Raw genomic sequence first — 14,957 nt, forward strand, 5'->3', positions numbered from 1 at the left:
TGATAATTGAAAAGATCAATTTTCAGCCTTACTTCAATTTCACCTTTAATATCTGCCATTAATCTTTTTGGATGTTTAATGGATGCAATGCCATTTTAAGGCAGCAAGTTCATTGCAAGACTTACAAAAGACACAAACATTTTCAAACTCAGTATGACACTGAACAGTATAAATGTAGGACATGTAATTCTGTGCAATGAGCATCTGCTCACATCAATATATACCATACAGGGGTCATCCAAAAGGAGTGTGGAATATGAAGTGTGCAGAACCTTTACCTATCCTCCACCTTGATTTGTTGTTGATTGCTAATTGTATTAATTGTTCCATATTTATATGGTAATAATGGATCTCTGGTCAAAATCACTCACACCAATAACAGATCTATTTCAGTTTCAACTTCATTTCAAACAGGATAATAGGCCATTACGTTCACAAGCTGCACCTTCCTAACTTAAGGTCTGTTAAATGCAGGTGTGGCTGGAACACAGGATTACAATGCTTTCAGTGGTTGGGGTGTGGCTGTGCTTGAAGCTGGTTTTTGTTTTGCGTTCTTTTCAATAAATTATTTCACTATGTAAATTCTGATCTTGCTGTGATTACACGAGTTACTCCACAAGGAGGAAAAGTAACATTGTAGAGAATTACCAGGACACATGCTCATAACCATCCATTAATTCAAATCTTTCAGTACATAAAGTCTGGTCAATATATTTTGAAATCTGGTGCATTATTTTCTCAATGACCATCATACCTGTATCTTCATATGCAGCAAATTAAGGATTACTAGTAAATGGATACTTATTCTAAAATCACCACTCATCTTAATTTCCTTAACTAAATGTTTGAGGTTATAATTTTACTTCCCTGCTACCCTGTCATTTGTACAGGGTTCCAAGGCCTAGCAACACATGTATGACAAGTTACACTTGTATGAGAGCCTTTCATACATGCACTTGTACAAAAAGATGCTAATAACAAATGTAACAGCAAAAATACTGGCATGAGGGTCCAATAATATATGTACATCAATATAACCAGCAGACTCAGATCATGGTAAACACATATTTAATATATTAAATAAACTACATTTCCATTACAGTGTATGGAAATATGGAGATGAAACTTCAGTTCTGTTCAGGTCTGTGTGTCTCACTGGGATCAGAGTGGTTCCATGGAATCAATTTACTCTACCTATGTGCCATGAGGCCAGGGAGTCGCGAGTGGCTGATGAAGTCAGCACACACAGACAGCATGGGCAGGTGGCTGGCAAGATCAGCACACAGCCAGCTGTTCACCCTGACAGGCCTGAGAAGGTGTGTTTCCAACAGAGCTCAAGGAGGTGTGGCTCAGAACGTGGCCTCTCAGGCTCTGGGAGCTAGCCCATGTGATCTGCAAGAGAGACATTTGATTTTGTCAAACAGAGCAGGATGACTCAGCACATAGCAGTCTCCAAACAGCATAGAGCGCTCTCCATACATCACAGAGCAAGCAATGCAAGCTGTATATTCAACAGCACATAACTGTACAGAGATTAGGCCCATATTGAAAACGAAAGAGAACAAAGACGAATAATACATGAAACTCTGAACAATGATGACAACCATCATATGTGTCCGGGGGAAGGGACCGTCAAAGAATACAAGTTAGCAAAAGTCATGCTTCACACCATCAGTCCAACAATACAATTCGAAACCTGGATGATGAGAATTTAGCTGATGATCAGTGTCAGAGTAAGTCTAGTGAAGCTCTCTACCTTGACAAGCACGTAGTCTCCAGGCCTGATGGGGACAGCATGTGTGTCTGGAAAGATCACCTTCAAGTTACCATCATTTCGTCCACACAGCTCTTGTGTAGATCGCTTACTCACCTGCAGGAGAATAAAAATCAATATTAAACTTCTCTTTGCATAGAATATGTATGAGCTGATTTTCTGAGCTTTCGCTCAGGGTACTGTAAACAAACAAAAAAAAATCATTAATAACCCTGACATCCTTTTTAAGTATGATGGGGAAAAAATAAAACCGGCATTGAGTAGAGAGTGTTGCTGTGGGACACATTCCGTATGGGACGCAGTACTCACTCCCTCCACTAGGACGAGCTGTGTGCTCCCAATGAGACTGGCGTTGAGCTTGGCAGCTTCCCCCCTGAACACAGTTGTCAGCTCTTCCAGACGGCGCTGCTTCACCTCTGCAGGTACGTCGTCCTGGAGACGGTGGAACGCATGGGTTTTCTGCAGGACCAGACAGAAGAGCAGAACTGAAAATAAGCCCTCCTGGAAAACTACTGCATGTCCAGCACAAGGAAAAGTGGCTTGATTTGTTAAGATGGAGGGATTTCACAAGTCACCCCATCCTAGAGCAGAATAATAAATACAGAACAGAGAAATATACAGTACAGATGAATACAGTACAGATGACTAGCAATAGTACAGAGGAATAGATACAGAACAGACAAACAGATCAAAACAGGAGTAAGTACAGTACAGAGGAATACGTCCCAGTGTAGAGGAAGAGGAGCCTCACCTTCCTCATGCTGTAGGCAAAGAGAAAGCCCACATTGTAGCGCACTTCCCTCAGTAGAGACAGAGTCTGCTGGTGATCCTCCTCCGTCTCTCCACAAAACCCAGTGATGAAGTCACTGCTGAGACTCACCCCTGAGACAGAGAGAACAACACTGCCAGCATCAGCAGCATTCACATATGCACCACCAGCATCGGCAACATTCACATATGCACCACTAGCATCGGCAACATTCACATATGCACCACCAGCATCGGCAACATTTACCTTAATGCTACCGGCATCCGCAACACTGACCTATACATCACAGACATCTGCAACATTTACATACACATGAGCAGCATCTACAACATTCAGCTACACACATCACCAGCACCAGCAACAGCTACCTATACATCATCATCATTTGCAATACATACTATATTTAGTCAATATATACACACAATATGTAGTTATCAAAGCTGACCCTATCACAACACTCCCAGTGCCCCACGATTTTGTGATTCTATCATATAAACTGTAGGCATCACCAACACTAACCCTAGCGATCATACAAACCTGAAGTAATCCTAAACAGTGAGCCTATATATGACACAAATATCAACAATATCATTGTCAAATCTCACAAAACAACCTCCCGTAATCACAGTAAGAACAGACAAGGGGGATACTACCTGGAATTATCTTCCGAATGTTGGTCACAAGCTCCAGATATGCCTCTCTGGTGTAGCTATAATGGTAGAAAATGTACAAATATAAATTTAAAAATTATCATCCCATTTATTAAAATGATATAACAAAAAGGTTATACTCACCTAATAACAAATCCAAAAAAATTACATCATAATTCAAGCATAAATAACAGAAGAGAATTCACCACTTCAAAAAATGTATATATAACATATATAACAAATAACGTTTAAAAATAAATGTACTGTAACTACCATTCATCAGAAATTATTGCCCTTCATAAACTATAGCTGGACCCAAGCCTGGATTTCAACGCTCTTTGTCATTCATTATTCAGTTTTTGGGTCATAACACCACTTGCAGAAGGTCAGAAACGAGTGCAGTCCCAAAGCGGACAGCGAGGTCAGAAATGGCAGGTAGTGAGGTCAGCTGGGAGAGAGATACGGGAAAAACCAGAGGAATAGAGGGAGTGACAGGAGAGAGAAGAGCAAGACAACAGTGGAGTCAAGGGAGAGATGGGAATCAGATGATATGGAGAAGGCAAAACCGAAAAGCCAGAGACAGAGCTGATGCCAGACAGAGATGAGAGCTAGATGGGGGAGTGATGAGGGAGGAGAGAGGACATGGAGACATGCTGGAGACACCGTTCGCTCTCTCTCACCCACGTCGCATGGCCTGCAGAACCCTGCTGCTGCCGCTCTGGGCAGGGAGGTGAATCTGCTTACAGATGTTCCCTCTCTCTTGGATCAGTTGCAGCACCTGCTCTCTCACACCACACACACCACACACACACACACACACACAAACACACAAACACAGGAGTGGTTAGCCTCACACCTATGTCACAATTCAATACAGACAGACAGGCCAGGTCTGACTAAAATTAGCACTACCCATGAAGACCACCAGGTGTCAATGTTTACTTTGAAAAAACAAAGTGTTAAGTAAGTGCAGTAATAATGACCGGCTCACTGGACATTATCCCACTTATACACGCCTACTTACTAAAGAAATCAATAATTTCACACAAAACATTGATTTAAAAGTAATTTTATTGATTTAAAAATGATTTTATTACTTCCGCTAAAAAAAATAGTCTGTTAGATTCTATGGCTGGAATTGCATCCACAGCAACGTAAACTCTGTAGCCTTCTTAAGATTAGCCTACTTAGCGTTATAAGTCACGTTAAACTGAACATTTCCATTGATGGTGAAGTGAGACAAGGTGAATGGGACTTGTTTGGGAATACTGATGTTGACGTTTCTGTCTCTACGTTTCCTTCTTGCTGGGGCTTTGCAGTTGACACACCTGGAAACACAGTTGTTACTAATGCTACAACTGGTAACAACATTACTATTATCACTACTGCTTATCGCTTACGTTAGTATGTAGCGATAGGCAACTAGGAGAGGCGCTCACCAGATCTGCTGCCGTTGCCTGGATTGGAGGACAGGATCTTGCTCCACTTAACCCTATCTGTATTGGTGTACCTCCTTGAAAGCCCGGCTGCCTGGCTGATCTGGGGTAACATTTGCCCAAGGAAATTGTGCCCCATGGGCTCATGAGAGTACCACACTGCTTGTCTGTTCAGTAGCTGTTGGTCTTTTTTTAGGTGACTAAAGCTTTAGAAAGCTTTAGCGTCAGGAGGGCAAAGGGATAAATACTTTTTAAAACTGGCAACAGGGCAGTTTGTATTGTCAGGCTCAGTGAAGACGTGCCCCCTGTAATTTTCTTTACATGGATCTTTGGCATCTTTGTGGTTCTTGGACTCAGCATTGTGGGCGAGAGAAATGTACTCATTGCCATTCTCATCCTGTTTCAAAATAAGTCTTTTGTTAAGTCTCGATTGCCCCTCTGCCTCATCTTGCCAGATGCAGCTGTACCTCGAGCCATGCTTTTTGGACCAGTCCGTTCGCTGTGTTCGGAGACACCTCTGAACACCTGAGGAGACGCAAATCTGTATCTGAGATGGGGGGTGGTGCTGGCTGACGTCTTTCCCGTTTTTGCGAAGGTTTTGAATTACAGATTTAAATACCCTATTGCTGGATATGAATGTAGCACAACTCATTATGTCAAACTTGGAGAAATGTCAACACATCCCAGCCCTAATTGCTATATAACTGGCAATTGAGTAAGTTTACCTTTGGAATTTTGTAGACGCATAAAATGACCACAGCACCTGATTGAGGTTTTCTGCCCCGTAACTTTCAAAGTCTGTTGACATTTTCTGTTCGATTAACCAGCCTTTAAATACTGCCACAGCCCATACCGTGTTCCGTTTAGTGTTTATTTCATGTCTGTCTTCTTCGATTTTGTCAATTTCTCTGTCATTCAGCTCATTGTGTTTTTTAACCTCTCTTGCTTAACCGCTCTGTGCCGTTTTCTTGTTCTCTTTTTCTTTACTGGGGACAGTTCAGCCATTAACCATGAATCCAAAGTTTCGTGCTCTCCAAATATATTAAAATTAATATTAGAAAAATCTTCCATGGTGTTTTCTGATGGAGTAACTTTTTTGCCACAGGGTGTCGCGAATGAGCTGACGTTGTTAATTTGATTATTAAGGCAACAAAATTTACCGGACTTCTTTCTGCGGATTGATATGATTGGACGCGGTCCTGCAGAGACTATGATCAGAACTGCGTCCATAGCAACGGTCTGTTATTCATAGCAGCAGTCTGCTATTCAGAAATAACAGACCTCAGAATGCCGTAATTGACCAATCAGAATTGAGTATTCAACAAAACCGTGTATTAACGAAGGGATAATTCACTTTGCCTCTATCATTTGATGGGCACACAAAGTTGCTCTGTGAAAAAACATACGGAGACCAAACATTTCTGAAAAAACCTATCAAACATAAACATGCTGTCCCTCAACTGTGTAATCAAGAAATGCAAAATAACCTGTGCCTCCCCCTATGATAAGGTGCTGATGGCATAGGAAATGGTTTGAACTAATGGAATACCTCATCAGGGAAGTCCTTTGGGTGAGGGGAAGTGAACCGGACCCTCATGTCTGGGTTGACTAGGGAGACTCTGTCCAGCAGATCTGCAAAGCGCAGGCCCCCTCGCCGGGCTCGGTACACAGTACTGAAACCACGGCTCAGATGGACTGGTTCTGGCCCACAGAACTGCTCTTCAGACATGTCCCTATAGCTGTTCACATTCTGACCCAGGAGGGTTACCTCCTTTACACCCTGAAACAAACCAATGCACAGTCACAGAGCAGTTCACCACAGCCATAAATACCAATTTAATTCATGGCAGGATCAACCTTTAAAAAGCTGAATGTTAATTGCAGTCCTTTGTCTCTTGGCGTACACAAATGTAATACTATCACATTAGATGCAATGAAGTAAAAGGAAATCAGCTGCACATGGGTTATACTTACATCATTTGAAACACTTGCAAAATCAAACAAAACAATCAAAAGCAGGTTAAAATCAATAAGCAAGTATGTGTTCTTCTCTATTTCAAGCCTTCTCTAGACTTGACATACATGTTAACAGTACAACCTGGAGGCCTGGTAACCATAGTTTCCCCTAGATTAAAAAGAAAAATTAACTCCAGCTCAAAGAACACACCTGGGCAGACAGAGTACTCCTAAAAACCTACCCACCTGGTCTGATAGTATCCGAACCTCTTCCAAGATGGAAGACGCAGGTCGGCTCCTCTCTCGCCCGCGAGTGAAGGGTACGATGCAGTAACTGCACATGTTATCACAGCCCCGCATAATGGAGCTATTGCAGACACACAGGGGGAACAGAAGGCCTTGTCACTCAAAGACTGGTATCACATACGGTTCATGCGTATTTTCAATATTCACACCTTCCTGTCATTAACTATGGAGACTGACAAAATGACTGTACCAGACAAAAGCCTAAAAATCTGGTAAATATAACTTGAGCAAAGAAAAAGGGAAAAATTGTGCATGTGAAAAATAAGAAAGCTGTTTTTTAATATGACATATATTACATACTAAACATATTTAATACGTTTCTAAATAATTCCTTCTAAATAATTCTTGATCTGAAAAAAAATCAACATTTCTGAAAGGTACCGTAAGAGAAGGCGGCACTCACACGTAAGCACTGTGACCCTGTGGGGTGTGGTGGACCGGCATGACATCAGCGTACGTCTCCTCCAGCGACAACAGAACATTGCTGGCCCGCTGGCCACCATGGGCCAGGGCGAGAAGGCGAGGGAGGTCCCGGTACGCATCTGGGCCAGCCAGAACATCCACAAGCTTCTCCCGCTCCATTAGCTCCTTTTTCAGCCTCTCCGCCATGCAACCTTGAAGTGGTCACACACGCACAGATGCACATAAGACGCACACAAACATGCACACACAGAGGCCACAGCGAACATCAACCTGCAGTTCAACAGGGTCTATATTCAGAGACATTCAGTGTTTGGTGCAGTGTGGGTAAAATACTCGCTTTTGATCCCCTGAGCCATAACAGCAGATCTTGCGTTAGATTACGAACCTAAAATTCCTATCTTAAGTGGAGCGTTGACCTTGGACCTTCGCATTTTCAGGGCTGTCAGGTGTTTCAGCCTGTTCCAGATGGTTTGTTCTGCCTTCTCCCTGTCAGTACCAACAAACCACAAAAACAACCCAACCTGTGCTGTATTGGTATACCATGCCCACAAAATAATGAGAATATGCTCCACTGTTTAAGCATAGAATTATATGTAAGAATATGTTTTCACCATACCTTATTGAGCAAGTGACAAGGAGAATTACATCTGCCTGGAAGAGAATAATAATGTTTTACTGTAAAATTACACAAACATATATGTTCCTACACTACATATATGTTCTAACTGTGACATTCTTATTGCAGTTATTCCTGTTCTTTTTTCTGAGGCTAGCCCTCAAAAACATCTTTCCCTCAAAACATCTTTCAATACCTGTGAAAGTTCACTTGTACGCAAGTATCCTTTCTTCTGCAGAATGGACCAGGCAATCTCTGTATCATTCACGTTCATCTGGCAGCCATAGGTCTCAAAGTACACTGAAACATAATTTGCAATGTTTGCAAAGAAGATATATGCCCACCGCAATACTCAGAAACAACAGTACACATCTGTCAGCACAGCACACTATCGTATGATTAAAATAGATAACGAAGAGATGGATTGTTCAAAAACAATTCAAATTCATTTTAAATGAGACGAAAGCTTTCGAACCTTTTCTTGAATTTCCAATGTGTGGGTCGTCAGGAAGATAAGACTGTGGGTCCTCAAATAGTCCTTCATGAACTTCTGTAACATTTTCTTTGGATGATGCATTTTTTATAAAGTCGTGAAATTTGGGACCTGTATCAAGTTTATTTTTGAACTCCCTGTTGCCGATCGGTCTTTTATTGTCCTGGGTTGGAGGCACAGAAACTGAGCAGCTGTGTCTGTGCTTAGGGGTGACCTTTACAAGCCACTGCTTGTGTAATTTGTACAGTAAGGGTCTGATATTTTTCATTTTTCTTTTAAGTACACAACGTATATAAAATTATTATGTCTGGAATCGGGTAGCGTTACCTATTGGTGGATTTTAACGGGCTAAATCAAAAAGATTACAAACTACAAAATAGCTTGCTCACACGCGAACACATTATTCATCATTCACCACAGGTTTTATTTGGAGTTTCCTATATAGCAAGCTACCAACCAATAATTTGTGTCATTTGCCGGCTCGCTTAGACATTTCTTTGGCTAGATGTTATTCAAAACGAAATGCAACTGGCAGGCTATATAGCTATAGTTATCACACTCGCTGACACTGTTAGCTATCTCTAGCCAGCTAGCTACAATAACAGCGTGGTGTCACTGCTATGACATTTTACCAAATGTGCTATTGTTCCACTGGCAACACTTTCTGTAGTTGCGTGCTTTAAAAAAAAAAACTGCGGTTGTAAAATTCACCAAACTAGCGAGCCCACTTACACATCCCCACGGTTTCCTCGAATTTTCACAAACTGTCCGTCTGTAAAAGGTTCCCCTCAGAAACAGATCTACTACAGGACGTTTGCTGCACAGTTATGGCGTGGATTCTGGCAAGTTAATTGACATTAATTTCTCTGACAGGCTCACCTTCTAGGCCAATGTGTAAGCCAACATAAATCTATATTAATTTGCATATCTAGCCAGAATCCGAATAGAATGACGCCTATATTCAGTTCAATTCGTCCGATTAGAAAGTCTTCTGTTTGATAATAGTTCCACGTTGATTTGACGCCACTGATCTCGGTGTTCAGCACGTTAAGAGTATGTCTCAGTTAGGGTCATTTATTTATGTATATGTACGCAAACAGAACTTGTCATCAATATGACATTGAGAATATAAACCTGTTGCAAATTATAATTATTGATTTATGTTGAAACAAAATCAACAGGTGATTAAATGATTGATGGTCACCTGGCAAATTTGGTTTGCATCCATGGGTCAAGCCAATTACTTGAATCCAAAAGTTCATTTAATTTTAATTTTACCACTTCTCTATGTATAAGAATAGTACACATTGTTATATTGACTTAAATAGGTCTATTTAGTGTGGTGTACATTTTATAGGAAGAGGCAGATACAGAGAGAGAGTGTGAGGGAGAGATAGAGAGAGACAAAGAGAGGGGGTGGAGGAACTACGTTAATAAAAAAAAAAAAAAAACTGTTGCACGAAGGTTGAAACAATTATATGATCTGTGTGTCCGGTGTATGTGTGTGTCAGGGATGATTTGGGAGTGGAATTGCAAAGCTCTTACAGCACAGTGGGAGGACTTCACAATAACAAATAAGGCCATACAAGAGTGATGTCACTGGGCCCTGCACTAGATGGTTTAAAAGGGAAGATCACTAGGGATTTCAATGAATCCAAGCAGGCCAGCTTCACACCCTGTGCTTATAATTACAAAGACAACTGTACCCATCATCTGGTGGGAAGAATCAGTGAAGATGAGGCAATAGTGACCCCCTCCTCCACGCTCCTCAGTCTGCTATCCAAGACAGCTGAAGAATAGAAAGATTTGCAATTTCTTCACAAAACACAAGGCACTCATCCAGGTAGGCTCAAACTCATTTCATGGCAGTCTGTGTTTTACCCTGACACACTGTCCTTGATTATTTGGGACTGTAGAGGAACACATAGTAACAACCCATAAAATTGGTTTGACGTTGTGGTGATAATTCTGCTGTTAATGTCTTATCCAGTTGTCTTTTCATTTATAGTGAGGGTATTCATCTGCAAGAAGTTTGTTGTTGTTGTCAGTTTGGTTTTCCCTGTTTTTCTCTCCAACATATTCAAATCAGATTTACAATGTGAAAACAGGTCCACAGGTTATGTTGTATTTACAGGTATAGTTTTTCTATTAAATATTTTTCCATGGCAGAGACAATAAAGGAATACAAATTTGAGAAATTATTAATTTTCTTTAGACTGTACCAATGATTTCAGGTGAATAAAAAGATAAAAAACTTTCATTCAATGTGACAGCACTACTGGAAATTCTGTTATTGCTGTAGCAATAAATCCTTGTTTGATCCATTAAAGAAACCTCTGTTTCTCTTACTGTTAAAAAGGTGATTCATATTCAAAACAGAAAGGACATCTTCTTGTCATATTTTGTCATATTGTTTATCTTTTTGTCCAGTATGTCATCATTTAAAGCAAATAAAACATTGCCCAAAGAGTTTCTAAGGCAAAAAATAAGGTTTGCCAACTGCAAGACTAATTTACTTTCCACTGCAGTAAGTGTTCAAAAAGGCCAAGTTAAAAAAAAAACTCTGCAGTCAGCATTTTCTGGAATATAATCTCAAAGCAGCTATTTGTTGATGTCTGTTGTTTTCAGAACTGAACACAATGATGGAGAGAGCTACACTGCTGGTGATGTGCTGCCTGGTAATGCCTGTATCCAGTTCTCCGCTCTACCCAGCTCTCAGGTAAGTTATACACACCACCATATATGTATGAGACAATCTATGGAGTTCTGAATACTCATGTTTGTCATTTCAGTAAGTGTCACTATTATAGACAGACTTAATTACTTTTTCAAAATCTATCATATAGTACAAACAGTAATATTGCACTATTTTTACCGCAGTAAATGCTTTCATGAGCATTTTATGTATTACAGTTAAGATGAAATGGTCTTGCATTGCTTAAAATAAGAGAATGTATCAGGAGCACTTCTGGGATTCACAGACAGGGTGGCTTTTAATAAAAAGGGGAGAATTTAACACAGTTATTTCTAAAAAAAAATAAAAAAAGCAAATAGATCTCAAATTATTGGGCACTATTGGGTTGAACAAGAACGAATGAAAACTGCACTTAACCTAATGTATGCATTACAACTTCCTTCATCAGGATATTGGCGTTGCTTGTCTTTGATGACTTATCTTTTTTTGTCAAAATGCTGTTACAGGTATGTGAAATTCTATATGTTCTAAACTTGAGCCCAGCTGTTTTCTTAAAATCATTAAGGAATGAATGACATCAAGAATAGTTATTGATTCAAGACCACTCACTGCAGCTCTTTAATTTCAGCACACAACCTGTGTCGAGATGCATAGTTGTACAAATGCATGTATTTGTACATGCATTTGTATATTAATTTTGCATTTTTAAAGCTTTTAGTGTAATTGAATTAGCATTCCTTTAGCACAGCCTTTGTAGAACACCTGGTGACTTTTGAAATATGAAGTTCATGAAGAACATGTATGACCCTTGTATTTTCGCACTGCCCTTTTGTCTTGTTAATATAGCTAAAGTGAGACCTCGTTGATACTTGCTGTGCCCAGCAGTGGCTTGAGCAATTATACCAGTTCAGCTCCTCATTTGCTGCCTAACCTTATGAACTGCAATCATGGGGTTCTGTCAACCCTCTGCACTGAGTGGAATTGAAAAATACCAGAGCCTTTTCAGCCTCCTCTACTAAAGTTGATGTGGGGTGTCCCTGCATTTCAAGAAAGTATTTTTCAATGATGGAATAAAAACTATAACTGTGCACGCACACACACACGCACACGCACACACACACACGCGCGCGCACACACACACACACACACACACACAGTAAAAGTGTTACACTCTGTCCTTGGTTGAACACACAAACACAGTTGCAGATAATGTAGTGAGGGTGAGGCACAGCACACAGACAAAGACAGGATCCTATCAGAGGACAGAGAGAGTCATTGCTGATAGAGCACTGTCCATGAACATGATATTTCAGAGATTGCTCAGCCTGTCAGGGGCTGATCTCTGCTTTTGTGGAGTTAATGAGGGTCAAGGTGGCCACTTCATTCCCTTCTATGTATAAACTGTCTGTACTGTCCATTTGTCACAGCTTTCAAAGGCAGTTGTTTTGCTCCCTTCACATTATTATAGTGAAATGAGTGTGTTTTCGCATTTTTTGGTTCAGGGAGACTGCTATTAAGCTTTCTTTATTCGTACAGAGAAGGAAAGAATGTAAGGCCACATGTTCATTCAAGTGCACATGTTCATTTAAGTGATAAGAAGCAGTGTAAGATTTACCAAAATGTCCAGCACTGTCACCTGAAGTAATATGAAGCTGTTTAGTCGTGATCAAAAGTTTTAAAAGAAAGCCTTTACAACATATAGGGTGTAATACTCTTGGACTCATGTTTCACTGTCACCGAGTAAAGTCACATAGGATTCTTGCAATACAAAGTTTCACCCAGGTGTGATGTACACGCATCTGCCTCTAGTTTTGTATAGTGATCTTGTGTACCTAGAAATGTGACTTATAATTCAATACAATGAAAACAACACAAATACGTCTTTGATGGAAAAAAGATCTTCAGTGGAATTATTGCAAAATACCCACAAAGAAATAAAATACATTGTAATATATTGATAAATGTTGTGTGCAGCCCAAGAACATATGGCAAATACATTTCAATGACATTAATGCAAAGCAGAAATATATTGCCAAGCAGCAATAAGTTACACATTTTAAATATACTGACTGAGATAAAATATATTCTCTAAAATATATTCTCAATATTTCTTTGAAGTCTTTAAAATAGTATGCATTTTAAATAATCTCTTGAAAAGTAGTTTGGCAAAATTTATTTGAAATAATGAAACTACTTTCCATCTGCCAACAAAATGTAACAGAAAAAAAAATTGATTTGAAAATAACTGATATGCTATGAGGGTCTTCCACTACGTAATATTTCAGGGGAGATCAAATTTTGATCAGAAAGAACCTTGAAAATTGCAGTGTATTTAACCTAGAAATATTACATGTGAATGATGCCTGATGTATTTTATGTGCTCAAGATTTGGTCAGAGGGCCTCCTCTATCCTGGTGAGCTCCTCCATGGAAGATCCCAGCCAGTTGCTGCCCACCGCAGACATGAGCCATCACCATAGAAAAGACACTGAGCACCGGTCAGTACTCCAACACCTCTCACGCAAGCATGTGCATAGCAAAGGAGTGAGTTAGGGTAGATTTGTGCCAGATTAAATACATGCACTTTAATAACGTTTCTCTAACATCATCAGCCTCTAGATTAGATGCATGTGCAGTGTTTATTTTTTTCCACCATGTGGTCATAGCAGAAACAAAATATTGGAGATCAGATAACAGGTGAAACAAATTAATCAGAACTCTAAAATGCACTGCTTGCATTGTTGAGGTCACAGCAGTGAAATGTACCTATAGTGAGAGTAAGGTACATGAGCCCATACAAAATAAAACATGATTGTTCTATGTCATTCTTTTACCCATCTCCCCTCTCAGATCAGGAAGGCATGCTGATGCCATATTCACAAACAGCTACAGGAAAGTGCTGGGCCAAATTTCAGCAAGGAAGTTCCTTCAGACTATCATGGGGAAGCGCCTGGGGTGAGCACGTCATGAAATCTACCATGTTAGGACACTGTCATGTTAATATTATGCTGTAATGTCATTTGTGTATGATGCAAGCATAAAGCACAGGACTGTTCAAAAATAATCCAACGATTTTAATCCTCCCTTTGTAAATTAAGCATGGAGGAGGCAGAGCAATATGTGAAACGTCAGTCAGACATTTATGAAGACCTCACCACTATACAGAGAGAGGAGAGGTACAGAGGACAGCAGCTGGATGTCCACAGGCCCAGGTAACTGTTGTCGGTCTACAGTTTTTTAGGCATTCCACAGGAGCATTATAGGTAGATCTAGTTAATACAGATTATTTCACTGCAATTAAGGCATGTATTGTCAGTTTTAGCACATAATACTTACTGTTTATATGTTTCTCTTGGGCTATATCCATGTCAACATCTGCAGGTCCAATTCTCAGAAACAAGTCATGTAAAATTAAGGCAAAAATATCATTGAACCAAAACATGATTTAAAATTGATTGTATAGTTTAGCAGTAACTGCTCTTTACATTCCTGGAAACACACAAATGGAAAAGGGGTGTGGTTGGACACAAATTATGGAACCAATGTATCTGAGTTGCACAGAGGCAATAACAACCTCATCCATGAACTACATTTGTAATTCCTCTTAATATCATTAACAACAAAAATTCAAGCCATCTATGATGCTAGTCACTGTAAAATGCACACAGTGCACTTTTACATTAACATACAAGCTGTCAATTTTTAGTTTATTCTGCTGTCTCTATTCCAATTACAATTAAATAAAATACAACCTGGGCTTTAAAAGGACAAGCGAAATAGTCCGATTACAATCAGCAGTTTATGATTTTTTGCTTCTCTGGCTGATTCTGTTTCAGCTCT

At 39.9% G+C, this 14,957-nt stretch overlaps 2 protein-coding genes across 2 annotated transcripts; one reads left to right on the forward strand and one right to left on the reverse strand.

Annotated features, from left to right (window-relative positions):
- Positions 1 to 1,113: 1,113 nt before the first annotated feature.
- On the reverse strand, positions 1,114 to 9,166 carry cdk5rap1 (CDK5 regulatory subunit associated protein 1). Its single transcript, XM_036531219.1, has 13 exons — positions 8,406 to 9,166; positions 8,127 to 8,230; positions 7,931 to 7,965; positions 7,700 to 7,800; positions 7,295 to 7,505; positions 6,832 to 6,952; positions 6,179 to 6,409; positions 3,874 to 3,971; positions 3,197 to 3,252; positions 2,526 to 2,656; positions 2,084 to 2,233; positions 1,757 to 1,870; positions 1,114 to 1,392 (listed from the first exon to the last, which is right to left on the reverse strand). Exons 1-13 carry the CDS (start codon positions 8,689 to 8,691, stop codon positions 1,276 to 1,278), a joined length of 1,755 nt encoding a protein of 584 aa, XP_036387112.1. The 5' UTR covers positions 8,692 to 9,166; the 3' UTR covers positions 1,114 to 1,275.
- Positions 9,167 to 10,228: 1,062 nt separating this feature from the next.
- ghrh (growth hormone releasing hormone) lies at positions 10,229 to 14,333 on the forward strand. The gene is made up of 5 exons (XM_036530265.1): positions 10,229 to 10,266; positions 11,052 to 11,142; positions 13,505 to 13,615; positions 13,968 to 14,072; positions 14,216 to 14,333. The coding sequence occupies exons 2-5, from the start codon at positions 11,063 to 11,065 to the stop codon at positions 14,331 to 14,333; spliced, it is 414 nt and encodes a 137-aa protein (XP_036386158.1). The 5' UTR covers positions 10,229 to 10,266; positions 11,052 to 11,062.
- Positions 14,334 to 14,957: the final 624 nt, after the last annotated feature.

Source organism: Megalops cyprinoides, chromosome 6 (assembly GCF_013368585.1).
Source record: "Megalops cyprinoides isolate fMegCyp1 chromosome 6, fMegCyp1.pri, whole genome shotgun sequence".
NCBI classification, from domain to species: domain Eukaryota; kingdom Metazoa; phylum Chordata; class Actinopteri; order Elopiformes; family Megalopidae; genus Megalops; species Megalops cyprinoides.